The sequence below is a fragment of the Chanodichthys erythropterus genome, chromosome 2, assembly GCF_024489055.1.
Source record: "Chanodichthys erythropterus isolate Z2021 chromosome 2, ASM2448905v1, whole genome shotgun sequence".
Classification (NCBI taxonomy): Eukaryota; Metazoa; Chordata; class Actinopteri; order Cypriniformes; family Xenocyprididae; genus Chanodichthys; species Chanodichthys erythropterus.
In genome coordinates this window covers 36,771,829-36,799,608 of record NC_090222.1, presented here as the reverse complement: position 1 = coordinate 36,799,608, position 27,780 = coordinate 36,771,829, and the positions used below count along the sequence as shown (strand labels likewise).

Below are 27,780 nucleotides of genomic sequence, written 5' to 3'. Positions count from 1 at the left end.
CACTCGCGCCACTTTCCCTCACGGCTCTCGCCTGCCCTGATCGTCCCAAAGGCTTTTTTTTTTTCAAGGAAAAAACATTTAAATATGTAATTTTGGTGATCAAAGATGAGATTTAAGGGATAAAATTGTTGACAACAGGGGGACTTTAAATACATGTCATAGCAAAATTTAGCAACCAATGTTTCTCCGACTTTGTTACTGTATTTTGTTGCTACATTTTAAAAAACAAAACCTCAGCCCCTACAATTATTCACTGATTATCTTATATATTTTACACACACACATGCCAAAATGGACATTGTAACTTTGCACAACTTAATTGAGAACATTAGTATTCAGGTTTAGAATCATGCAACAAAAAGAACTATCATAAATTAATGAATGAATAATTTGTTGAAGTAAATGGCTACCAAGGTGTGCATTTCGGCAAGAGTATTGTATTGTTTTAACTGGCTGATTTTATCTACTCTTCACAAGAATTATGTTGTCTAACTCTGAGTCTGAACTTTGACCTACATTATCATGTTAAGTTCCTGGGTCACTAGGTCATTGTGTCAGACTGAAGCAGGGAACATCTGAAATAGAATCTCTGAATACTTCTGGAACACAACACACATTTATGCATTTGCCAGATGTTCTCATCTAAAGGAACTAACCATGGGAATTAAACCCATGGCTTGGAGTTAAGTGGCAGAACATCCTAAAGTTTCCTCTAATTTTTGTTAGCACTGAGCATAAAATAAAATAACAGCTTTGAACAACATTGAACAATCCTTCGAATCATTATTAAAGCTGAAGTTAAAATAGACCATTTGGACCGGCAACAGGCACCAAAAATATTCTGAAATTGAAACTACAAACTCTTTAGTCACATGAAAGTGAGTAAGCAATAAATGTAGCAACCTCGGTCAAGGAACAGGAGAGGTTCCTAGAATGTGGGTGTGGTTAATATTAACCATGGGCGTGGTTAAATTGGCAATGGGCGGGGTCTCTCCGCGTGTGAGTGAGAGCCACCAAAACCATATGGCATGTTAAGTTTTGTCGCCTGACAGACGCGCTAGTTTGCTGTGGTTTATTCTACCTCATATCAAATAATTTGCGCTCTGTCATATACATTTGTTACTGCTACCTTCCAAGAATACGAGTTGTTATTTATTTAACCAGTCGTAGTGAAACTTTTGCACTGTTTGTTTTCGCTGAACTGCGCGCGACCCATCGTGAGGATGATGCACAGCTCTCAGAAGGACACCACATACACCAAGATCTTCGTCGGAGGTCTTCCGTATCACACCACCGACTCAAGCCTCAGAAAATACTTTGAAGTGTTTGGAGAAATCGAGGAGGCTGTTGTTATTACTGACAGGCAAACTGGAAAATCCAGAGGCTATGGTTTTGTAAGTTCTCTCTCTCTCTCTCTCTCTCTCTCTCTCTCTCTCTCTCTCTATCTATCTCTCTCTCTCTCTCTATCTATCTATCTATATAATAATCTGTATTTACTTGCAGTCAGTGTTGGGTGTAATGGATTACTAAGTAATGAATTAAGTACTAAGTAATTTAATTGCTTTTCCCTTGACAATGTAAAGTAGGCTACAATGTATTAGTCTTAATTTTTCTGTAATTTAATTACAGTTACTCATGATGTAATTGCATACTGAATAGACTACAGAACAATTCTATATAAAAACAAAAGTTTATTTAACATCAATTTAACGTCTAATGATAAAATCTATGTTTTTAATGTAAACTTCTGCCTTTAAATACTCAAGAATAATTTATGCAATTTTACATTATTTATATGAAAAAATTAAAAGGGTCTATCCTTGTGTTGTTCAACTGCTAAAGGCTTGATATGGGATTTAGAAAGTAATAAGTAATTAGTACAGTAATCTAATTATGCTTATGAAGATGTAATTAGTAGCTAGTTATTCATTAATTTTTTTGAGTTACTTACCCAACACTGCTTGCAGTCACTTATAATATTAAACTATCAACACATCCCATTCACATGGATAATCATTGAAAATACCGCATGTATTTTTGTGTTGCTCTGTTCGTGTGTGTGTAGGTGACGATGGCTGATCGAGCTGCAGCAGAAAGAGCCTGTAAGGACCCAAACCCCATCATAGACGGTAGGAAAGCCAATGTTAACCTGGCGTACCTGGGGGCCAAACCACGAATCATGCAGCCAGGTAAGAGGGTCCGGTCACTCGCCACAGACCGAAAGCTTCACGCTGTTGGCGGACCTATGTAGAGTAGAAACCATGCATGCTTCAGAGCATCACACGTTGGTTCCTAAATTGAGATTACATACAGAGAATACAGAAATGCTTGTGTAATTGTCACATCTGGATTGTTTGTAAAATGCAATAAAGAAAAATGCAAAATGCATGGTTTGCTGGCATATATATGATAATTTTGTTATTAAATTAATATGAATGTTCTTGCTTTGTTTTTTTATAGAAACAATGCCTATTATTTTGATCATTGTATGCGATTGTATAATGGAAATATAAAAATAAATGCAATAAGGTTGTCTTTTTCCACAGGATTTTCATTTGGTGTCCCTCAAATACACCCCACGTTTATCCAACGGCCTTATGGGTAAGTGTGAAATTTTTTTTTTGTGTAGTTTTAGGCTCATTTTATCTGTTCTCTTTTGTAAAAATATGAGATTTTTGTCATCTTAGAAAAAGTTTTACCGTTTTTACCTTTTCCTTGCTTTAAAGGTGATTGTGTGTGATTTTTGTTATGCTTTCATGCATCACACCTTAAGGGTCACTACAAGTAAATAATTAATAGATTAATTCCCCTGAAGAGTGAAACACTGTGACTGTGATGATTTCAAACATTGATCTGTTTTTTTGAGCATCACAACACACCCAGATATCAGTTTCAGAACTGTGGCTAATAATCTGGCAAGTCATGAACAGACGTTCTTCCAGTAACGTTAATAGAACGTTTGTTCGGTTATCTGATCTTTAAAGGCACAATATGCAAGATTTTTTTAGATTAAAATATCCAAAAACCACTAGAACAGTGTTATATATTTTGTTGACTTATGTATTTACATTATCCCAAATGTTTCCAAAAACGTTTAAATCCCGAGAAATGAGCAATTTTAATCAGGACACAGTCCGTGTATCGCCTATCAGTTACATCATACCCGCGTTACCATCGATTTCCAGTTTTATTTTGTAGAAACCACGGAAACACCAAAGCCGCTTTAATATATTGTGTGTTTTATTAAACAGGCAAACTGTTTGGATACATTCATCGACAGAAAACGAATCATGTTATATAGCTCAACACAGTAAGTCTACTGTTTAAATCTTGTTTTCTTGATTTACGGCGAGTACCATGTTTTACCATGCCTAATATCGATCTAGCTTACTGCAGTGTGCAACAAGTGTCTCATGGCAGCCGTCGAGTGAACGCAGAGTAGCACTATAACAACTTTCAACACACAAATGTATCTAATATGATAAAACAGGACTGCGTTACCTCATGTGCCGGAAGAAGCAGAATAAAAGCTCCACTGCTCTCGAGCCGTGTGTCGCGCTCGTCTCTCATTAGCAATCGCTCCAGCGGCTTCGTTATACTCCAACGGCTTTCAGCCGCACCTTGCTTCATACTAAAGTAATGTTATTAAATCTTTAATACATTATCTCATCCATGAATATCCCATCGGATTCATTTCCACCAGCTGTAGACGTGAAGACAACACCTCCCATGATTCTGCGAAATCAAGGCGCCTTCATGCTATGCCTTTTGTTTTGAAAATGCAACCTCTAGTGGTGAAAAATTACATATTGTGCCTTTAATAATGTTCTCAAAAATGTTATATATACATCGTTCATGGTGCTTTTGTTCTGAAACATTTTAGTTGAACTTTCATCTAGCGTTTCAGAGAACATTCAAAAGTAACATTCCCATAAAATTTGCAAAATTAAAAAATGGAATGTTCCATTAAAGGGTTAGTTCACCCAAAAATGAAAATTCCGTCATTAATTACTCACCCTCATGTCGCTCCAAACTCGTAAGGCCTTCGTTCATCTTCAAAACACAAGTTAGGATATTTTTGATAAAATCTGAGAGCTTTCTTTACCTCCATTGACAGCCTGCGCAACTACCACTTTCAAGCCCCAGAAAGGTAGTAAAGACATCAGTAAAGTAATCCATGTGACTCAGTGGTTTAACCTTATTTTATTTACTTTATTAACTTTATTTACAAAATATACATCTCAAGCGTGCAAGCACCAAGACGCATGTGTGTTGTGTTGACAGGAGAGCAGACGTTGTTGCATGAATGCACGTTGGAGATTTATATTTTGTAAATAAATAAAAAATTTTTCCTGCAAACAAGCACTCACATGGATTACTTTTATGATGTCTTTACTACCTTTTTGGGCCTTGAAAGTGGTAGTTGCGTAGGCTGTCAATGGAGGTAAAGAAAGCTCTCAGATTTCATCAAAAATATCTTAATTTGTGTTCTGAAGATGAACGAAAGTCTTACAGGTTTGAAATGACATGAGGCTGAGTAATTCATGACATTATTTTCATTTTTGGGTGAACTAACCCTTTAACATTCACATAACCAAAAATGTTCGGGAAACATTCAGAAATAACATTTTCATAACTTAATGGGAATGTTAGCAAAACGTTTGTTAGCTAGGTAGTAACACTGACCCAATAGCATGATTTATAGACACTGGAAATTTCATTATTTTGATGCTCAGAAATAACACACTTCACCTTTAAAGATAAATGTGTGATGATCAACAATATCATATTCCTACATGTTGCAATATTCTGTAAAGCATAATTGTATTGATTTCTGTGCATTTTCGATGGATTCCTGTGTTATAAAATGTTGTTCTCCTTGTGTCATAGAGATAGTGAGGATGATCATTCCCCATTACTGTATCCTCCCCCTTTCCGCCAGGTTATGAGGTGTGTGTGTGCATTTTATCTTTGTTGTTGTTGTTGTGTGCGTTTTATTTGCACTGTTGTCAACTCCTGAAAAGTCTACGTCTGTCACTTCCTCTTTCCAGCGTGACTCAATGTAATGTGTCTCTCTCTGATCTGACAGGCTCGCTTTCGGTTAACATAACCTAAGAGGTGAACAAGCTGAACAAAGTCAGAATTCATAAGCTCTACCAGTAGACTCAATCATGTACACTCTCAAATGGTGATTAGCTTGCATGGACGTTGTTGTTGTTTTTTTGGAGAGTAGCTTTTGTGTGCGTTTGGACCTGTCTGAAGTGGTTTTCATAGCTAAACCGTGTGCTTTTAATAGAAATGAGTGTATAGTAGGACGTGGGGATTCGGGGAGACGGTCATATCTTTGTCTTGGGGTGCTGGGAACGCCTTTTCCATTTTCTTGATGATTGTGCACAGCTTGTTCTTACTGATTTTTATTCATTTGAACAGACGTTTCAGTGTTTTGTTATTGAAGGGGTCAAAGTTTGTCTTTCTTGACTGGCGCACCCTCAAAACAACTCATGGCTTGCATGTTGCAGTGTATCTCATGTGCCTCTGTTCTTTTATTTTACTAATGAATCGTTTGGCTTTTTCCCTGACAGTGTCTTACATTCACTTTTCCCTAAACCTCTTTGTGAAAAATAGACGGAATTTGCTTACAATCATTCTGAATTGACTATTGACAATTGTATGTCTTAAATATAGCGGGTAACTGGACATTCAATTGATTTTAATGCAGTTAAAGTCTACATTCTCTAATAAGCATATAATACACAACAAAATCAAATATTTTAAATTAATTTAACTGTTTTTATCAGTGTTTTCTAGTGTTGCAAGTATATAGTAGTGACCAAAAGTGATGTCCAGCCTAAGATGTCCAAGCCTTCTTCACCCTTTCTTCATATATTACTAAAGATTTTGTAAGCATATTGCGTAGTTGTGCCTGGAGTCGATCGTTTTATTTGTGATAACACAATGAAACTTGCCAACTTGTCCTGACATTATTTTTGGCCAGGCTGTCATACAAAGGAATACATGCAAAAACCAGAGAAAACTAACTTATGTTGTAGTCAATGTATGTCACTGAATATTCCTCTGAGCGTTTTGTGTTTTTTGTGCATTTTTTTGCATAGTAAAATAAAATCTGCCGCAGTAGTTTGCCTTTTTTTTGTAGTGCTGTCAAACGATTAATCGCATCCAAAATAAACGCTTGTTTACATAATATATGTGTGTACTATGGATAAATATAACATATTTTTTGTTAACTATATAAATGCATGTGTGTATATTTATATATACATAATAAATGAATATTTATTTATATTAACATATTTATTAATTATTTTGGATGCGATTAATTGTGATTAATCGTTTGACAGCACTACTTTTTGCCAAATAATTTTGTCAGATAAATACCATAACTTAAGTTTAGTGTTTTGTTCTTGCCTCATATTTAAAATATTTTTAAAAAAAATCTAAAATATTTTCCTCATATTTTGATGGTTTAATCGAACTTGTAGGGTCATTAAAAACAAATATCCTATCACTTTTGGCCACTACTTTATTTATAATTGACATTTTTCACTTCATTGCTTGTCGCAATGCACTCTGGAATTGCCTTATCTGCAATGGATGCATGCGATACTGCCTTAAAGTAAATTACTGTGGTAATTTCAAACATTAGTCTGTCTTTAAACCAGATATATTATTATTCAGGTAGTTGCAACAAACAAGCTTTTTTGTCATTTTTATCTTATGTAAACTGACTTAAAAAGAACTATATATATAATGTATAATGTAATAAATATAATGTATTATTATTATTATTATTATTATTATTAAAGAATTTCTTAGAATGCAACACATGTTATGCATTGCATTCTATACATTTCAGAATGCAATAAAAATCGAGTTTGCATAGCTAAAAGTGAGTTCGGAACATTTTGGGCCTAAGAAACCACAGTATTTCACTGTATTGTACTGCTTACTGATCCAGTACACAGTTACTTCTGTCCTTCCATGATTCAGTCAACTCGCACCGATCAAGGACAATATATATTCTCACAGAGGACTGAACCAAAGAGAACAGCTGCAGCGCTGTGCTTTAGTTTGGAACACAACGACATTCAGAGCGCCCACGAGACAACAGGTGTTCAGAGACACAAGATCCGAGAGATCAGTCCCTCTGTTTCTGTGATTTACAAAGTACCTTAAATTAGCCCTGAACTCTGGCAACCCCCGTAGTAAGAAAGTTGCCGACGCAGCTTAGTAACAGGGGTATTTTTAACAATGACACGCTCGAAATTAGGTCGAATTTTATTCCACATTCATAATTATATGTTGTATTACAGTAAATTTTCCAGTTCCTGGAAATCACTCAGTTCATTAACAAGAAAATGGTTATATACTATATGCGGTATAACTTTACAATAAGGTTCCATTTGTTAACATGAGTTAGTTACGTTTGTTAACATTAACTGACAATGAAAAATACGTCTAAAGCATTCATTAGGTTAATTTCAACATTTACTAGTACTTTATTAAAATCAATAAAGTATCTGTTAATATTATTTAATGGACCTGACCTGACATGAACTAACAATGAACAGTTATTTTGATTAACTAACGTCAGCAATAATGAATAAATACTGTCATAAATGTATTGCTCATTGTTAGGTAATCTAAAGTGACCTTATTGTAAAGTGTTACACTACATGCAACTCTTGTAGTAAAGTGAGTGTCAGTATAATTAAGTACATTGAAAGAACTTTTTGAGATGTGGCCAGTTGTTACTACATCTAATTTGTTTACCACAGACAGTTTTGCCTTTACAAACACATATTATAGTGTGTAGTAATGCCTGTGTGTTTACAGGCAATGAAGGGTTCAGACTGAGTTAAAGTGTTGGGCCATCTGTTGCTGATAGCGTTGCTCAGGCTCTCCTTTTATGATGGCAAGGGCAGCAGAAAATAGCCTCACCACAGCCTGTCCTGTCACTCCAGGAGATTGACAGTAAGGAATGGTGTGTTAGAGACTCTGAACTAATCTATGGACAGATTTAACACAAACACCTGTTGTTTTTGCATGTTTGCTGGTTAGGGCTCATTTTTAGCCAAGGAAAAATAAAATTTAAAATCTGCCTGGCAACATAGAGGGGTATTATTTTTTAAATGTGTGTGAGAAATGAAGCCCTTCCACTTTTAGTATTTATGACTTCAGGCATCTTTACACTGTCAAATTAAAGGTCCAATAAAGGATTAGTTCACTTCAGAATTCAAATTTCCTGATAATTTACTCACCCCCATGTCATCCAAAATGTTTGTGTTTCTTTCTTTTTAAGGTTTTTGAGGAAAACATTCCAGGATTTTTCTCCATATAGTGGACTTCAACAGTTACCAACGGGTTGAAGGTCCAAATGTCAGTTTCAGTGCAGCTTCAAAGAGCTCTACATGATTCCAGATGAGGAATAAGGGTCTTAACTAGTGAAATAATTGGTCATTTTCTAAAAAAAAAAAAAAAAAGAGCAGTGCAAGATGAGTATTTGTGGTAAAAAAGTATATTATTTTTATTTATTTTTTTAGAAAATGACCGATGGTTTCTCTAGATAAGACTCTTATTCCTCGTCTGGGATCATGTAGAGCTCTTTGAAGCTGCACTGAAACTGACATTTGGACCTTCAACCCGTTGGTAACTGTTGAAGTCCACTATATGGAGAAAAATCCTGGAATGTTTTCCTCAAAAACCTTAATTTCTTTTCGACTGAAGAAAGAAAGACATGAACATCTTGGATGACATGGGGGTGCGTATAAATTATCAGAAAATTTTAATTCTGAAGTGAACTAATCCTTTAAGCAATTTTAGCCATTTAGATAACTTATTTCATAGCTGCAGTGTGTACCAGGCTTGCTGAAGTCAAAAGTCTATGCGAGACTCATTTTCCTTATGTGCAAAATGATTCACAGATGAAGAATGTTTCTGATTGGCTAAAATAAAAGCGCTGGCCGCTGTCCTAAAACTAAGCATGTATCCCATTTAATGACAGCTGTGCACAACAATCAACGATCAACTTTCAAGCATATTATTTATTTATTTGCTTATTTTTTGCATTGACATTTGTGTTTTTAGTTCCTCAAAAAGATTTTTATTTTCAAATATATTTTGAGTATTTTATAGAAGCTTGTTTCCACCAACAAAAAAAAAAAAAAACTAAAAAAAAAGGTAATTGCACCTTTTTATCTCAAAATTCCGAAACTCAGAATTGCGAGATATAAACTCAGTCAGAATTGTGATAAATAAATTAGTAATTAAATAAAATTAATTCCACCATGGAATAAAAAAATAAAAAAGGTAATTATGACTTGCAAATTTATATCTCACATTTCTGGGAAAAAGTCAGAATTGTAAAATACATTTTTTTTTTATTTTTTTTTTTTTATTCTGTGTAGGAAACAAGCTTCCATAGTATTTTCTGTGCTGCCTTTAATTTCTAATGATTTAAATTAGGGCTGCACGATATATCGTTTTAGTATTGAAATGGCATCCACGATAGTCACATGGGAGGATGTGCGATGTCAAGTAACCTATAGGGATTGTAGTAATTGGTTCCACAGATTAATTGCAAAGTTCATCCATAATAGAGTGAAAGTTTATCATTTGCATGTGTCTTTAAGTTCTGTCAGTTTAAACATCAAGCGCAAGACTGGAACTTGCGCTGTTTTCTGTGCACACGCACAGAGCCGTGCTGACAGCACGAGAACACCGAATTCAGTTCTCTTTCTCTTCTTTTTGAGCTTGAACAGACGCGTGCACGCAAAATTACGTCAAAATGCCCATCTCGGCGAGCACCCTCATGAACACAGTTGGTTATGTGTTGTAAACATTTGAGAAAGAAAACTGATGCGTATCAAATTGGTTCCATGCATTTGTCTTAAAGTGACAGCAGCCTAATAAACCTGCAGTTGTTTTTGTCACCAATGTTAATCTTTTGTTTTTGTTGCTTTAACAAAAATAAATTGTATTAATTAATTATATTAATTCTTTTTAATTTATTCAGTGAAGACTATGCGGTGTTATTTTACATTTTATTATTCAATGTCTGTACCTAAATACACTTTAAAAACATAAAGCACTGTTTATTTAATTTATATCTTTGTTCTATTTAATTTATACGGAAGAGGATTAGGGCCAAGCAATAATGAAAAAATAAAACCATCTCGAGATTAAAGTTGTTAAATTTCGAGAAAAAAATTGTTAAATTTCGAGAAAAAAGTCGAGATAAAATGTTGAGAATAAAGTCGCTAAATTATGAGAACAAATTCATAATTTAACGAATTTGTTCTCGTAATTTAACAACTTTTTTCTCATAATTTAATGACTTTTTTCTCGTAATTTAACGAGTTTATTCTCAACATTTTATCTCGACTTTTTTCTCGAAGTTTAACAAGTTTTTTCTCAATTTAACAACTTTAATCTCGAGATGGTTTTATTTTTTTATTATTGCTTGGCCCTAATCCTCTTCCGTAAATGTATCTATGCTTGTAATTTGTTTATTATTTTCTATGCAGATGCACTGCCCTACAAAATCACCCCAATCATCCTAGAATGATGAGTTCTTTACAAACAGAGCTATTCAAATCATCTGGTGAAATTTTCATATCGCAGAAAAGCAAAATATCGCAATGTCATTTTTTTTCCAAAATCGTGCAGCCATAATTTAAATAAAAATACTTTTAAGACAGTAAAATATTTTGTATTGTATTACAGTAACAAGAATAATTAAGAAAGATGTCTAGATGCATTCATTTATAATTATCTTGAAAATAAGGTCACTGTTGTAAAACAAAACATTTTATGTAAAATAAGTAATTTTAAATGTTTCGATTTTCATTTTATTTTGGGGTGAAATGTGTTTTACCTGTATACTTCGTCACTTCAAATGCAGCTTTTTTTGCAGTGTAAAAATGCTGAATAAACACAGTTTAAAGGGATAGTTCACCCAAAAAAAAATTTTTTTCCATCATTTACTCACCCTCAAGTTGTTCCAAACCTGTATGAGTTTCTTTCTTCTGGTGAACACAAAAGATATTCTGAAGCATGTGTGTAACCGAACAGTTGATGGCCCCCTTTGACTTCCATACTATGGGGAAAAGAACTATGGAAGTCAAAGGGGGCCATCAACTGTTTGGTTACACACATGCTTCAGAATATCTTTTGTGTTCACCAGAAGAAAGAAACTCATACAGGTTTGGAACAGTAAATGATAACCGAATTTTCAATTTTGGGTGAACTATTTTTTTTTTAAGAGCTTGCTGCTTATTTTCCCATCAGCACAGCAGCAAACAGAAGTAGTATGTGTTAGATTTGATGTCTCTCGGTGTGTTGAGCAGCAGATTTCCACTCTTCAAACGTTGTGTTTGTGTGCAGTGGACGCGGTGACGTGTGAACGCACGCGAGTGTGTTTTTTTTCTTTCGTGTGCGTGTGTAAGTTAACTGGATTTCTCTTCTTTCTTTTTAAATATTGTTTGGTGTGACCGTAACATTGACCCTGTTTATGACTGCAGAATTGGTGTCACTCTATTCTTTTTTCTTTCTTTTTTTTGGAAGGGTTTTTTCTGCTGTGATATTGATCGATCTGCTTTGACATCCATAGTTATTTTTACCCTGGCATTTGGAGTGGGGGGTTAAGCAATATTAGGATGTGAACTCATGATTGAATGCTGAGTTTGCAAATGAAATAGGTTTGCCATGATATCAATAATACAAAAGCATTCATTTGAATCATCATTAGAAACTAAAATGGTCAGCTCAGTGACTAAAGATGGATTCTTGTTAGTGGCAGCACTAATGACATTTAAGCCTCATTCATGAAGCACAAGCAGAAAGAATCTGTGCAAAACATTCATAAATCTTAAACTATGGGCATGTTTGTCCCTGTAGACTTAGAAAATAAACTCACTTAACATACTGTGTACAGTAGAGGGCAAAATTGATGTCTGGAGGGGACCTATAATGCCCCTTTTACAAGATGTAATATAAGTTTCTGGTGTCTCCAGAATGTGTCAGAGAAGTTTCAGCCCACAGATCATTTATTATAGCTTGTCAAATTTGCCCCTATTTGGGTGTGAACAAAAACACGCCATTTATGTGTGTGTCCCTTTAAATGCAAATGAGCTGCTGCTCCCCGCCCCCTTTAACAGCTAACGCTTCAGTTGCTCAACGACAACAAAGCTGGAGAATCTCACGCAGCCAAAATGAGGATTGTCAGTAACGGTGTTCAGCCTTACATTGTTCAAACCGGAGTCGACACTGATGGAGAGACTCAGGAAGAAGTTACAACTTTTAGACGTTTCTGAATGGTTAGTGGATAAATTTATGTAGTTGATGTGGAGTTGATTCAACTCATCCACTAGCATGTGCCGTCATGTTCATCTTTTGTGTTGAATTGACCCTCGTTTGTGAAGCAGTCCGGCGTAAAATGACGGCATGTCAACAACACTCTACTACAACAACTCTTCCTCTTCTCTAAAGCAGCCCAGTATGGCCTCACCACCTTTGTTGCGTATTCTTGGGGGCGGGGTTTATGTAAATTGTGCGGTTTGTGATGTCACCAACCCAGGAAGAAGCTCGTTGTAGTCCCTACCAGCCATTTGTTGTAGTCCTTAAAAAGCAATTTCTGTAAAAGAAAATATCTCCCTTTGCATTGCACTTTGAGCGTCGTAGCTTTGCAGATGTCAGACAGCAACATTACACACTAACAAAAGTTAAAAAAAGTGAAATGATGATTTAATTAATCATTTACACAAATTCATTCTGCTTGTATTTAATTAATGAGGCCTATTGGTGTTTTTTAGCATCTGCAGTGAGTTTCAGATCAAAAACAAAAAGGCAGTTTATTTTTAGTTTGTAAAATGCCTGAAAATACTGTAAGTTAGGTGCATCTTCTTATATGAAATGATAGAATTGCTGACAGCTGATCATTGACTCTTCCCAGCATGCTCTATTGTGGCAATCCTATTTATGTGAATAACCCTTTAATGCACTGTGCTGTTTCTCTGTTGAAGTGCAGCTGCTGTGCGCAGAATGCTTTTCTCGTTCCCCGTTTAATCCCAGTATCTCTCTGTCCCTCAGGATTCCTGCTCACTATGTGTACCCGCAGGCATTCGTGCAGCCCAGCGTCGTGATCCCGCACGTCCAGCCATCCGCGGCCTCTGCGGCGGCCGCAGCCTCTCCATACTTGGATTACACCGGCGCAGCCTACGCGCAGTACTCCGCTGCCGCCACCGCTGCTGCCGCCGCAGCTTACGATCAGTATCCATACGCTGCCTCACCAGCCGCCACGGGTTACGTCGCCACGACCGGCTACGGTTACGTCCAGCAGCCTCTCGCGTCTCCTGCGCCCGGGGCTACGGCGGCCGCGTTCGGTCAATACCAGCCGCAGCAGCTCCAGACGGACCGCATGCAGTGAGATGAAGAAAAGAAAAGCTGGTCGTTTGACCATTTATGACTGTGCCACTTTTTACCGTGTCAGCCAAAGAAACTGATATACTTTTTTTTTATTGTTCTGTTACTGTTATTATTGCTGTTCTCGTCATTTTATTTGTAGTATTTAATATTTATTACGGAGAAGAAAGCTGTAGGCAGTAGCTTTTCAAACACAATGCTGTTAATTAACTCTTCAGTGCCACCAAGTTTCTTATGTACCAGCATTTAAGGAATATTATACAATTTTCTTACCCTCATGTCATTGAAAACCCTTACAGTATCACTTTATAAGAAGGTCTTATTTGTTAACAGTAGTTAATGATTAGCTAAAATGAACTAACAATGAGCAATATATTTTAAAGCATTTATTTAAAAAAAAAAAAAAAAAAGAAATTTCTTTCATTAATTACTCACCCTCATGTCGTTCCAAATCTCTAATACCTTCGTTCATCTTCAGAACAAAAATGAAGATATTTTTGATGAAATCTGAGTTGTTGTTTTTTTATCTCTCATAGAAAGCAACGTATATGACCACATTCAAGGTCCAGAAAAGTAGTAAAGACATCGTTAAAATAGTCAAAGTGACTACAGTGAAGCGACGAGAATACTTTTTGTGTGCAAAACAAAACAAAAATAACTTTATTCAACGGTATCTTCTCCCCCCTGTCTTACGTCGCTTCATAACATTACGTTTTTGAACCACTGTAGTCATGTTGACTATTTTAACAATATATTCTCGAATGACGGTTGCGTTCTATGGGAGATAAAAACTCTCGGATTTCATCAAAAATATCTTAATTTGTGTTCTGAAGATGAATGAAGGTTTGGAGGGCGAATAATTAATGACAGAAATTTCATTTTTGGGTGAACTAACCCTTTAATATTTGTTAGCATTAATAAAATTCTAAGTGCTCATTGTTTCACTTTGTGCATTAACTAATGTTAAAAATATATTGTTAAATGTTGGAATTAACATTGACTAAGATTAATAAATTCGGTAGAAGTATTTTCATTGCTAGTTCATGTTAACTAATGTAGTTAACTAATAAAACCATACTGTTAAAAGTGAGACTTTTTGGTTTGGCTATTTACACTTAAAAGTAAAACCATCATATTCACATTTGCATTCAGATTCAGAAATGATGCACTAACCACATCAAATCTTCAAAATTCCTGCGTTTATTTTCCACCGAACAAAAATCTGACCAACATGAGGGTGAGTAAATCATGACAGAATTGATATTTTTAGGTGATCTATTACTTTAATGCATCACAGGTTTCAAATGTCACCAATATTTGTGCATCATCTGTATTTATGCTGATGGATGCCTGGTTATTTTCATAAACTCACAGCTATTTAAAAGTTGCACCTTGACATTTCACGACTATGACCTGTTATAACCTCATGAGCCTGCTTATGTGACTGTTGAAATGGTTATCATATATTTGACTTAAGAAGACAAAGTGCCTTAAAGGACAGCAAACAGTGTTCAGCATTTACACTACTGTGCCTTACATCACTGATAGGACATTTTTGTTGTACTTGCACATCGGTTGAGGTTATCGAAAAGGTGATTTTTTTTATATTTAAAACTAAATATTCGAAAGCTATGAGCACTACTGAAAGACACTGTATGTTTCAATATTAGTGTATGCCTACTGATCACACTACTCTGGATTAATGTGCCTTCATTATGCTTTAGTGAATGTTATTGAATTGGGTTTGTTGTTGCCTTTGTGTTATTTAATATTATGTTAATAACGGGACGAATGTGACGAAAGGAAATTATTGCAATCATATGTGCAGCTACAGAACTGATGTATTTGTGTATTAAAAGGCCATATCTAACAACACCAGTCCACTTGCAACAAAGTTTGCTTTTCGTTAAACAAGCTTTGTCATAGTCATCCTGTAGGTCATTATTTACACTTTGCTCTCTGTTGATGAAAATGCATTTGCAAAACATTGGAGTATCACATGGAATGACTGACATTTGATAAAATGTGTATAAAAGCAATTCTGATGATTTATTAAAAAAGTATCAGGTCTCACTTATTTTCTGTGTATTTTTTTTTTTTAACCACTTTAATTATTAGTAGTAATTCAGTGCAACCAAAAATAGTAGGTAGATGATGTGTAAACACATTAAGTTTTATAAGTATAGTAAAGGGAGATATTTGGAAGAATCTCGGTAACCAAACAGATTGACTACCAGAGTGTTTAATTCTCCTAAAATGGTAGTCAATGGGGGCCAAGATCTATTTGGTTACTGACATTCTTCTAAATATCTTTCTTTGTGTACAGCAGAACAAAGAAATTCATACAGGTTTGAAACTGAGTAAATGATGACAAAAAATTTAATTTTTGGGTGAACTATCCCTTTAATTTCATTTTGAAGTTATTTTCTGCATTAAGTATGATGCCTAAAAACTAGTTTTGTAAACAGATTATTCCTTTAACCTTTTCTTGTTGCCGTTTTGTAGTAACTGTCAACATGGTAGAGTTTTGGATCATATTCTGGTCTATATTTAAAATATAGTGAGGCCTGCATTCACAGCAATGGCATTTCCTCTCAAGATCCATAAGCTACTAAAAACATATTTACATCAGTTCATTTGAGTTCAGTAGTTCTACCTTAATATTATAAAGCGACGACAATATTTTGTGCGGCAAAAAAAAACAAAACAAAATAACGACTTTCCAACAATATAGTGATGGGCCGATTTCAAAACAAGCTTTACGAATCGAATCAGTGATTTGGAGCACCAAAGTCACGTGGTTTAAGCAGTTTAGCCGTTTGATAGGAGATCCGAGTCACTGATTCGATTCGCAAAGCTCCGAAGCAGTGTTTTGAAATTGGCCCATCACTATATTGTTGAAAAGTCGTTATTTTTTTTATTTTTTTTTTGGCGCACAAAAATATTCTTATCGCTTTATAATATTAAGGTAGAACCACTGAAGTGATGTTTTTAATACATTAATGGATCTTGAGAGAGTGTCATTGCTGTGAATGCAGGCCTCACTGAGCCATCGGATTTCATCAAAAATATCTTTATTTGTGTTTTGAAGATGAATGAAGGTCTTACGGGTGTAGAACATAGACAGTAAAAGAAGAATGAATTAGGATGAGATGTAGAATGGATGTAGAATGACATTAGGGTGAGTAATTAATGACATTATTTTCATTTTTAGGTTACCCTTATGCAGCAACAAGTGGTTAACACTGACACCTGCTGGATGGGATGTCAAATTACTGTTTATTCTTAATAATCAACATTATTTATTTTATCTAGATAGTTTTTTGTACTAAAGTCGCTTTGATAAAAACATACAAAATAAACCCATGCATAATATTAAAATGTAAAATACAACGTTCAAAACGATTCAACAACATCTGTGTCCCGCGAGGCGGAGGCGGAGCGCTGCTTTCTGTTCTCTTACGGGAAGCGCGTTCACGAGAGTCGGAATCGTGGTTTGTTTACTGAAGAGAAGAGGTTTTTATTTTATCAAGGATCTACAAGCTTAAGTTGATTAGGTAAGTTAAATAACAGTGTAAACGACACTCTACAGTTCGCAGCTTCATGTACGTTCAGATACTTTCTTCATCACTGAAGTAAAAACGAAAGTGTGTCATGTTGCGCAAATTTACACTGATTTGCCTCTTTTGTTCTCTTACATTGTTATTTTGTTACTGTAACCGTGTATATATTCGTATTGAATATTGGGATATTAATTAGCGTTATTATTCTTTGTTACGTCGTGTTACCAGAGATTTTTTATATAGTTTTACACAACTTTTTGACGTTGTTAAAAGGGAAGTAATTTCAGGGAATGGTGAATTTTGAGGCCTGGAAATGCATAGAAGTGATTAAAACATGTCAAAAGTGAATGTACAGTTGTTATTGTAAATGTATTTCGTCTTTATGCTGTAAATATGCAGTATGGATACAAGATACTGTAAGATTTTCATTCAGTGAACAATGAAGTGTATGGTCATACTGATAAAAATATTCAACTTGATTTTTTATATACATTTTTGGTAACACTTTACAATAAGGTTCATTAGTTGACATTAGTTAACTACATTAATTAACATGAACTAAAATGAACTGCACTTATATAGCAATTATTAATCTTTGTAAGTGTTAATTTCAACTTTTACTAATACATTATTAAAATCTTGTTAACATTAGTTAATGCACTGTGAACTAACATGAACAAACAATGAACAACTGTATTTTCATGAACTAACATAAATACAGTAATAAATGTATTGCTCATGCTTAGTTCATGTTAGTTAATACATTAATGTTTAACTAATGAACCTTTATATTTATATATATATATATATATATATATATATATATATATATATATATATATATAATATAGGGGAGAGCGGGGTAAGTTGTCACACTTTTCACACTGTCTATCATTTACTGAGCACCATACATCACAATGGTATAAATGTCATACCAAATGAAAAAAGGAAGTCTTGGGCACATATGTTGTATTCATTACATTTTCATATCTTATCTCATTAAGGAGTTGCAGACTGTTGAATAGAGAATGTGCACTTGTGACAATTTGCCCCATCGGCGGGTAAGTTGTCACACTAGATTATCTAAAAATAAGTACACAACTACTTAATTGTTATTATTGATTTTAGTTTTTAAATTCAAACCAGAACTGGAAATATAAACAATCATGCCTAGAGAATTTGGAAAAACAATTATTTCAGTCCAAACATATTAAGTGGCAAGACCACTTTATTTTGAACTTTAAACTCAAATGTTCTCTGGCTTGCACATAGATCCATGATAACTGAATGGAATACTGCAGATAACTCGCTTAATCTCTGAACATAACTGACTTAACATGTTGAACCTCTTTTTGTTCTATGTGTTAATTTGTACTGGGGCAAGTTGTCACATGTGATGACAAAAGTATCGGCTAAAGTATCAGAAGACACGTTATTGTCTTCTCTATGTTGTGCAAAATAATAATTTTTAACATTCATACCTAACAAAGTTGTATTGCATAATGTTTGCAAATGTTTTACTTTTTAAGACAAAAAAAAAAGTGCTAACCTCAGATTAGAGCGATCTAGACCACATGTGAACAGGAAGTTGTCACACAAAGTAGCTATTTGATTTTTGAGATAGAGCCACTAGTTTCGAAGTTATGAAGAGTGTGACAACTTACCCATGTGACAACCTACCCCGCTCTCCCCTATATATAAAATATACACACACACATACAAACAGTATCTCACAGAAGTGAGTACACCCCTCACATTTTTGTAAATATTTTATTATAACTTTTCAAGTGACAACACTGAAGAAATGACACTTTGCTATGCATTATGTGAAGTAGTGAGTGTACAGCTTGTATAACAGTGTAAATTTGCTGTCCCTTCAAAATAACTCAACACACAGCCATTAATGTCTAAACCGCTGGACACAAAAGTGAGTACACTCCTAAGTGAAAATATCCAAATTGGGCCCAATTATCCATTTTCTCTCCCCATTGTCATGTGACTCGTTAGTCTTCTTCTACAGAAGAGGATTAGGGCCAAGCAATAATAAAAAAATAAAACCATCTCGAGACTAAAGTTGTTAAATTTCGAGAAAAAAGTCGAGATAAAATGTTGAGAATAAACTCGTTAAATTACGAGAAAAAACTCGTTAAATTTCAAGGAAAAAAGTCGAGATAAAATGTTGAGAATAAAGTAATTAAATTACGAGAAAAAAGTCGTTAAATTACGAGAAAAAATTTGTTAAATTACGAGAACAAATTAGTTCAATTATGAGAAAAAAATCATTAAATTACGAGAAAAAACTCGTTAAATTTCAAGAAAAAAGTCGATAATATGTTAAGAATAAAATAATTAAATTATGAGAGTAAATTCGTTAAATTATGAGAATAAATTTGTTAATTTAATTACTTTATTCTCAACATTTTATCTTGACTTTTTTCTCAAAATTTAACAATATTTTTCTCATAATTTAACGAATTTGTTCTCGTAATTTAACGACCTTTGTCTCGTAATTTAATGACTTTATTCTCAACATTTTATCTCAACTTTTTTCTCGAAATTTAACAAGTTTATTCTCAACATTTTATCTCGACTTTTTTCTCAAAATTTACTGACTTTTTTCTCGAAATTTAACAACTTTAATCTCGAGATGGTTTTATTTTTTTATTATTGCTTGGCCCTAATCCTCTTCCATATTCTTCAGTGTTGTCACTTGAAAAGATATAATAAAATATCTACAAAAATGTGAGGGGTGTACTCACTTCTGTGAGATATTGTATATATATATATATATATATATAAATATAAATATATATATATATATATATATATATATATATATATAAATATACATACACACATAAAAAATCTTACCATTCTAATAATTTAAAATAGCTGTTTTCTATGTGAATATATATGAAACTGTAATTTATTTCTGTGATCAGAGCTGAATTTTCAGCATCATTACTCCAGTCTTCAGTGTCACATGATACTTCAGAAATCATGTGACAGAATCATGCTGTTCCTTTGAACTTTCTGTTCATCAAATAATCCTGAAAAGGAATTGTACACAACTGTTTTCAACATTGATAATAATAATAAATGTTTCTTGAGCAGCAAATCAGTATATTAGAATGATTTCTGAAAGATCATGTGACACTGATGACTGGAGTAATGATGCAAAAACAATTATTTTAAATTGTAATAATATTTTACAATATTACTGTATTTGCTGTATTTTGGATCAAATAAATGAAGCCTTGGTGAGCAGAACAGACTTCATTTAAAACATTAAAAAAATCGTTCTAAATATATTTTTGTTGTATTTTATTATTATTATTATTTATTTTTTACAGCACTGAGATCCAGTCATGGCACAAAACAAAGACGGATACACTCGCTTTGATAACCCCCCACATGTCACCAGCATGGATCAGCCTGCTCCGCCAGGCTTTATGATGCCTCCCGCTTATGATGCTGGTGTTCCTCATGGAGGAGTGAATCCTGGCGTACCCGTCACTGCATATGCTGGATCCCCGTATGCACCACCAACTGCTTTTGGGAATCCCATGTACGGACAGGGAGGGTCTGGATATCCACAGCAACCGTATCCTCAAGCAGGTCCTTACAGTACCGGACCATACGGACAACCGGCTCCATATGGTAAGAGATTCAATCTCACATGAGGGAATTTGAATAGATGCTTTTTGTTAATAAGCTTTTGACTAAGTTAGTTATCGTTTTTGTGTTGTGAAGTAGTGGCAATGGGTGATCCAGTGCAAAGCGACCCACCTCCAGACTATGAAAACCAGCAGTTCGTCAGCTTTGGACTCGATGATAAATCCGTCAGAAGGATGTTCATTCGAAAGGTAAACACTGATATGGGGAAAATCCTTCATGACAGCATCAATAAAAAAAATTCAACACACTCAAAACAAGATTCAGGTTCAGTGGAAAGGATAAACAGCATCATGTTCTCATGCATTATGATTATTAATTGACTTTTATGATTACTACATTTATACTTGGGTCAGGGGCGTAGAGGTGAGGGGTACTGAAATAATACCAGTTTTTATCTGACCTTTGTCTAATGGACTATATGCCCGAAGCTTCCGCATTATTATAAGCCAGCTCGAAAACTTCCGGTGAAATGTCATTTGCTGGTGTGTTGAGCATCAGTAGTGTAGTACTTAGTTTATAATCAGAATATAGTCACTTAAATAGTCAGGCATAGCATTAGTTAGTTATTCAAACGTAAGACAGCATAAAAAAATAAATAAATAAAGAGGTACCTCAGTGTTCCTCCTCAGCTAAATTCAATTCGACCATCAGTTTTCACACGTTTATGTGGAAAAAATGCTTCAAAAATTAAATATTTATTGTGCACTTTAATTTGATTCATTGAATAAAATGTGTGTTTTTACAAGTGTGCTGAAATCATTGATCTTGCACTGCACTTACTGACAGCTGCTGTGATTACAAAGAGAGCGTGGTGCTCACTTTCTGTGTCATTCATTCATAAAAGTTGTTTTTCTTAAGAGTTTGTGAGTACTTCATACTTCACATTGACAAAATGTATTTTAAACCTAGTTATTTTATAATGTTTAATATTTAGTCAAAAACGAAGTGAAAAACAATTAGAGGAAATGGCTGATATATGTGCAAATAAGTGCTACTTCGCCTTATTTTTAAATAAGTTTTCCATCAAATGTTGAATTTCCTCATTTTTAAACGTTTGGTTTTACAATGTGGACAATCTCAGAAGGACGAACAAGTAAGTAATGTTTGTGGTCATCACATTAAAAATAACATATGAAGTGTTGGGGAAATTTTGGGTCTCATTCATGAAACACGAGCAGAACGAATTTGTGTGTAAATCGTGTTTAAAGTGGTTCTAGCGTAAATTTTCGGATTCATTAAAATGTTCGTATTTTCCAAATGTTAGTTGGTACAAAAGAAATCTAAACCTGCTCCTAGCCACGCATAAATAGTGCGTTTAACATCCGAACGTTTTGCTCATTAATAAGGCTGCATTTTAATTCACCTTAATAAGGTACACATTTACACAGCATTTTGAAAAAAATATTATATATAGTTATTACATACGTTTTTTCTTTTTACTTTTATTGTGAGAGCCAGTAATAGCATCTGCAAACGGAGCACTTTAATCAAATAATTAATTGATTTCAATAGGGCTGGGCAAACTAATGGCCCCTTAATTGTTATGGAAATTGTTTCCTATAAAATGGCCAAAATCATTCATTTGGTGTCATAATATGATGCCCATATATAGTTGTCATTTGGATTTAATGGGCGGGATTTATGGTAATTGAGAATGAGCGTGCACGCGCGTCCCATTTACGACTGATTGGAATTCCTTAACACACACACATTTCACTATCACTTCTGATGTTTACGAAGTATTTGTGAATCAGGAGAAGAGTTTTCGGGAAGGTCTCTTTACCCGCAAATCACTCGCATATTTACTCGTATATTTACGAATGTTTCGTGAATGAGACCCAATGCGTGTGTGTGTCTAATTACAGACATGGCATTTTTTATGCATCCCAATAACTTTGACTTTATTGCAATCAATAAAACTGGTTTCTTGGCAGATTAGGCAAATGTGATAACTGCATTAAAATATGAATACATTAAAAAGTCAAACATTGAAGGTTTGTGTCGGATGTACAGCGACTACAGAATGAACAGCTAACAGTTTACCGGAAATGACCGAGCTGGCTTAACGACAACCAGGAAGTAACCATGCATATAATCCATTGATAGATTTTTTTATTTTTTTTATCTCATCTCTTGCTTTTAATTTGAAATTAATTTACTAGTATGTTGCTAGCATGATCATAACATGAATAAGCATGTTGCTATCAAGTTTTCAACATGTTTCTAGCTGGTTTAACACTTCATTAGCATGATTTAACATATTACTAGAATGTTTTAGCACATGGTTAGCACATGACTAGCTGTTAAGCTAGTGATAGATGGCTTAGTTTTGACCTCCTAAATTAGTCTATAGGAATTTGGCAATATTCAGTAGTATTTTTTCTTTTTCTTATGTTTTAGTTAACTGTACTAACCCTGTTATTTGACCTGTTAAAACCCAACAGTGATTGTTGATGTTGTTTTATTTCTGTTCTTGCGTTCAGGTCTTTGCCGTTTTAAGTGTGCAGCTGGCAGTGACCTGCGGCTTCGTGGCCCTCTTCACTTTTGAACCTCACGTCAAGCTGTTTGTGTTGAAAAACACATGGACGTACTGGGTGGGCTATATGGTTTTCCTCGTGCCCTATCTGGTCATCCTCTGCTGCGGAGAGTTTCGCAGGAAGCATCCGTGGAACCTCATTTCTTTGGTGAAACTTTAATGTAACAGGTTTAAATTGAAAACATTTTCAATTCTTCTTTCATGCATTGTAATGAATGATTTCTTTCATTTCAGTCTATTCTGACTCTAGCGATGTCCTACATGGTTGGGGTGATTTCCAGCTTCTACGATACTGACATCGTGATGATGGCTGTCGGCATTACGGTGCTGGTTTGCGTTACTGTGATGGTCTTCTCTCTACAGGTCAGCGCTCATCTTGCCGTCTCAATAGGGTTGGAAATCAAGAACTGGTTGCGTGCAACAAACGCTTCTCGATTTACATGTTTTTTGAATAATTGCAAGGTTTTTTAAAAGAAGATAGTCATGAACATCTGCTCAGTGTTATTTTAGTATCATTGATATATACAGTAGTGGTCAAAAGCGATGCCCAGCCTAAGAAAATTGACACCTTTATTCAAATATTATAAAAGATTTTGTCAGCATATTGAGTACAGGGTTTCCGCGGGGTCTTAAAAAGTCTTAAAAAGTCTAAAATTCTGAACTTTAAATTTAAGGCCTTAAAAAGTCTTAAAAACGGCCAGATTTTCATCAGAGGTCTTAAATTTCATTTAGTCACGTCTTAAATTTTTTTTTACCCATTTCCAGAAACGCTACCTGCTGAAAGTTATTACAAAGTAGCAAAAAAAGTAGCGAGTCGTAGTTCTTTTTGGTATATTGGTGTTGGTATACGCGGTGATAAAACTACAAATCCCGTGATAAATGCAATACCTGCCCGCGAAATACGTCTGCGTCTCCTCAGAGTTTGTTAAAGTTCGGCTACGTGTTGATGGTTAAATGGGAAAGTGTACTTTCAACGAGACATGGCTAGATCACAGCGATTTCTGCTGTTGGTTACAAGCGGTACTCAGCTCCAGGTACGAGGCTCACTGCAAACTTTGCAAAAAAAAAAAATCAGCTAGAGAGTCTGGGTGTGAAGCGGTGTAAAGGCGCTGGAGTCACACGCCAGAGCGGAGAAACACAAGCTAGCCGCAAAATCCCTTCTGCGGACTCGGCCAATTAGCCTCACCACTGCCGTCGTCCTCCTCAATGCCTGTCCCTCCGGTCTCCAGCGCAATAGCATCACAGCTCCGTCGAACAACCTTTGGGGTACTTTTGGAGCGACTGACACATCGAAAGCCGAGGTGATTTGTATACTACACACGGTGACTAAACAAACACCACTCATTTAATAGCAACAGTGAGATTAGCGATCTCTTCCAAGTGATGTTCCCTGATTCAGTAATCGCGAAGTCGTTCTCTTGCGGGCCCAACAAGATCGCTTATGGCGAGATTTGGATTGGGGGAGTTTATAAAGAGGGAATTGATTCGTACTCTTACCGGGCCGTATGTCGTAACGTTCAGTGAAAGCCAAAATCAGACCAACAGGACCATTGTTCTGGAACAATGAAATAGTTTAGTCGATGTACCTGGACTCACAGTTCATGGGACAGTGCGGGACACACACACACACACACACACACACACATACACATACACATACATACATATATATATATCAGATAATCCATGTTAGATAGATACTCTAATTATCCCGAGGTAAGTATCTATCTATCTAAAATGGATTATCTGGTGTGTGTGTGTGTGTGTGTGCTACATTGGTTGTTACATGGGTTGGAGTAGCCTGTTCAATCTTTATTAGGCTATTAATATGCTGTTTTGTAATGTAAATAAATAATGAGATGAAATCTATTCTATTTGAGGGCAAGTTTGTTTTAGCCTATTTTCATTTTGGGCCTAAGGTTTTTAAGGCATTTGGCACATTGATGTGTGTGGAAGGTTACTAATGTGATTGCTTTATCTGTAAATTAAATAAATGCTTTTTCAATGACTGAATTCATTGAAATAAAATGATTTTTTCAGAATTTCTTTGATTTTAATATTTTTTGGTAATGCGTCGTGTAGGTCTTAAATTTCAGTCTTTATGGTCTTAAAATGTCTTAAAAAGGTCTTAAATTTGACTTACTGAAACCTGCATAAACCCTGGAGTAGTTGTGCCTGGAGTCGATTCTTTGACATAATTTTTGACCTCACTTTCATTATTAGTGACATTAATATCCCTAAAATTTACATAAACCCTGCCTCCGGGAACACGCAACAAAGGGAGTGAGGCCATGTTGGGCTGCTTTAGAGAAGAGGAAGAGTGTTGTTGTCATGCCGTTTTAGTTATTTTAGCACTTCAATATTTTATTTTATTTCAAGTAACATTATTTTTATGGTTTTAGCTTTAGTTATCAATAATAACCTTGCATCTGCTTTCCTGCATTGATGTGTACAGAACAATGTACTAAAATAGTGTTTCTGTTGCATTGTTCAGTACTTTTATTGAGTAAACACATCTTTTAGAGAAATAAAAGATTCAAAACCAGAATAGTTACGATTCCCATATCTGTCATTCACATAAGCTGATGTTCATAAATATCTCCTGTCCAATCACAGACCAAGTACGACTTCACTTCCTGTTACGGGGTGCTGTTCGTGTGCTTCATCGTCTTTCTGTTCTTTGGGATCCTTTGCATCTTCCTGTACAGCAGGGTTCTGGACCTCATCTATGCGTCGATGGGTGCGCTGATCTTCACCTGTGTAAGTGCTCGATTTGTTTAGCTAATAACAATGAATTAAATCAGAAAAATGTACAATTAAAATAAATAATCAGAAGAAAACACTTACTAAAAAACATGAATTATTTTATTTATTTACCTGCATGTCGTGACCATTATATCAGAGAACCGTGAACATATATTTAGTTAAATGATTGAAATGTTTTCTGTGCCCTGGAGGTGTTTTGACATGCCAAATATTAACCAAACAAAGCTATAACTAAATATTAAATCTCAAGAAAGTATTTTAGGTCAAAAGGGTTCAGGTGACAAAATAGTTTAGGAATCCCTGATGTAGCTCAATGCTTCATTTCAACAAAATAAATGAAATAACGTCACGATTGTATTGCAGTTCTTGGCCGTGGACACACAGCTGCTTCTGGGGAACAAGAAACTGTCCCTGAGTCCCGAAGAATATGTCTTCGCCGCACTCAATCTGTACATGGACATCATCCAGATCTTTCTATACATTTTGCGAATCATGGGAAGAAGCCGTGGTTAAAATTCCACCATATGGGAACCTCGTGTGTTTGTGCGTACAGAAACACATGCAGTAGTGTTTTCTTCTATGTTAAAATGCTTTCTTGTGTTGATATGCAGACACAACTATGATTAAGTCATTTGTACTTCTTGAAATGTATAACAATTAGTGCTGTCACATTTAAAAAAAGAAAAAAGAACTGATTATTCGCATCTAACATAAAAGTTTGTATATATAGTTCTGTCATAACAACTCTCGGGAGTAATTGAGATTGGCATGTTTATGGATATGGCAATGTTAATGTATTTGTTCTGGTGGATTAGATCTGCTACACTGCTGCTGCAGAACAAGTACCGAGACTTGCTGCTGCTGCGTATGTAACATACATAAAATAACCCCTGTGCAGGTGGAGCTGGGGAGGCGGAGGGTTTCTGAAGCGCGCTGTACACTACGACCAGCAACATACCGGTGTTTGTTTGAATGTTAAGCCGCAGTTCAATTGCCTCTGATGCAACAACAACCAATCAGCTGCTATGTAGATAATGACATAATCACTATAAAATGAGTTGGACCTATCAGCTTGCACATCTATCATACATCCGGCGCAATGCGACGGCAGGTGTTTTTTGCTAGTTTCAGCCCGACGCAGTTATCATTTTCACGTCCAGCTCAAATGCACTCCACCCATCTGTTCCCCCATGGCCGTGCTGCTCTGAAAAAGAGGTGTGTTCAGGCGGATTGTTGGTGGGTTGCTATTTAGAGGCAACTGAAAATGAAAATACGCAGTATTTGTTTTTTTATTTAAAGGGAAAATTAGTAATATACGTCTATAGGCAGCTGACTAGGTACAACCCTTTTGGACCATGCGTCGTTAAACTAGCAAAAGTGATTCGGACACGCCGTAACTGCACCTGCACCATGTGCTTCAGAGCTTTGATCTTAAAATAGGACCCCTATAGTTTCATATATATACACACACACACACATATGTTTACAGACTTTTATGTTAGATGCAATTAATTGATTTGACAGCACTAAGAAAAATGTGAAGCTTCTAGTCTCTGCTCATTTATATGATCTTTTATATATTTGTGTAACCTGTCAATCGGTGTTAAGATAACCTTGAGAAAATACACTGATTCATTTTCCCCTTTGCTGCACTTCTGTTTATGTTACCCATTCTGTTTCATATTTTTATGCATTCCATTTTACTTTTGAAAAGGGAATAAAGACATTTTTAATGTACAAATTCATTGTTTTGGTTTTTTTTTTCTCATCTACAGTAACATTTAGCTTCCATTGATG

The 27,780-nt window shown here is 35.1% G+C and overlaps 2 protein-coding genes across 4 annotated transcripts; both read left to right on the top strand.

Moving 5' to 3' along the window:
* Positions 1-1,013: 1,013 nt before the first annotated feature.
* rbm24b (RNA binding motif protein 24b) lies at positions 1,014-15,529 on the top strand. Of its 3 annotated transcripts, XM_067411273.1 has the most exons (5): positions 1,014-1,394; positions 2,066-2,189; positions 2,547-2,601; positions 4,891-4,950; positions 13,108-15,528. In XM_067411273.1, the coding sequence occupies exons 1-5, from the start codon at positions 1,224-1,226 to the stop codon at positions 13,442-13,444; spliced, it is 747 nt and encodes a 248-aa protein (XP_067267374.1). In that variant the 5' UTR covers positions 1,014-1,223; the 3' UTR covers positions 13,445-15,528. The 3 variants fall into 3 exon arrangements, with proteins under 3 accessions (XP_067267374.1, XP_067267384.1, XP_067267393.1); XM_067411283.1 differs by lacking the exon at positions 4,891-4,950 and having other exon boundaries at positions 13,108-15,529; XM_067411292.1 differs by lacking the exons at positions 1,014-1,394; positions 4,891-4,950 and having other exon boundaries at positions 2,048-2,189; positions 13,108-15,529.
* Positions 15,530-16,850: 1,321 nt separating this feature from the next.
* On the top strand, positions 16,851-27,731 carry grinab (glutamate receptor, ionotropic, N-methyl D-aspartate-associated protein 1b (glutamate binding)). Its single transcript, XM_067411259.1, has 7 exons — positions 16,851-16,997; positions 20,357-20,663; positions 20,757-20,869; positions 23,165-23,365; positions 23,452-23,580; positions 25,834-25,977; positions 26,347-27,731. The coding sequence occupies exons 2-7, from the start codon at positions 20,372-20,374 to the stop codon at positions 26,494-26,496; spliced, it is 1,029 nt and encodes a 342-aa protein (XP_067267360.1). The 5' UTR covers positions 16,851-16,997; positions 20,357-20,371; the 3' UTR covers positions 26,497-27,731.
* The last annotated feature ends 49 nt before the right edge of the window (positions 27,732-27,780 follow it).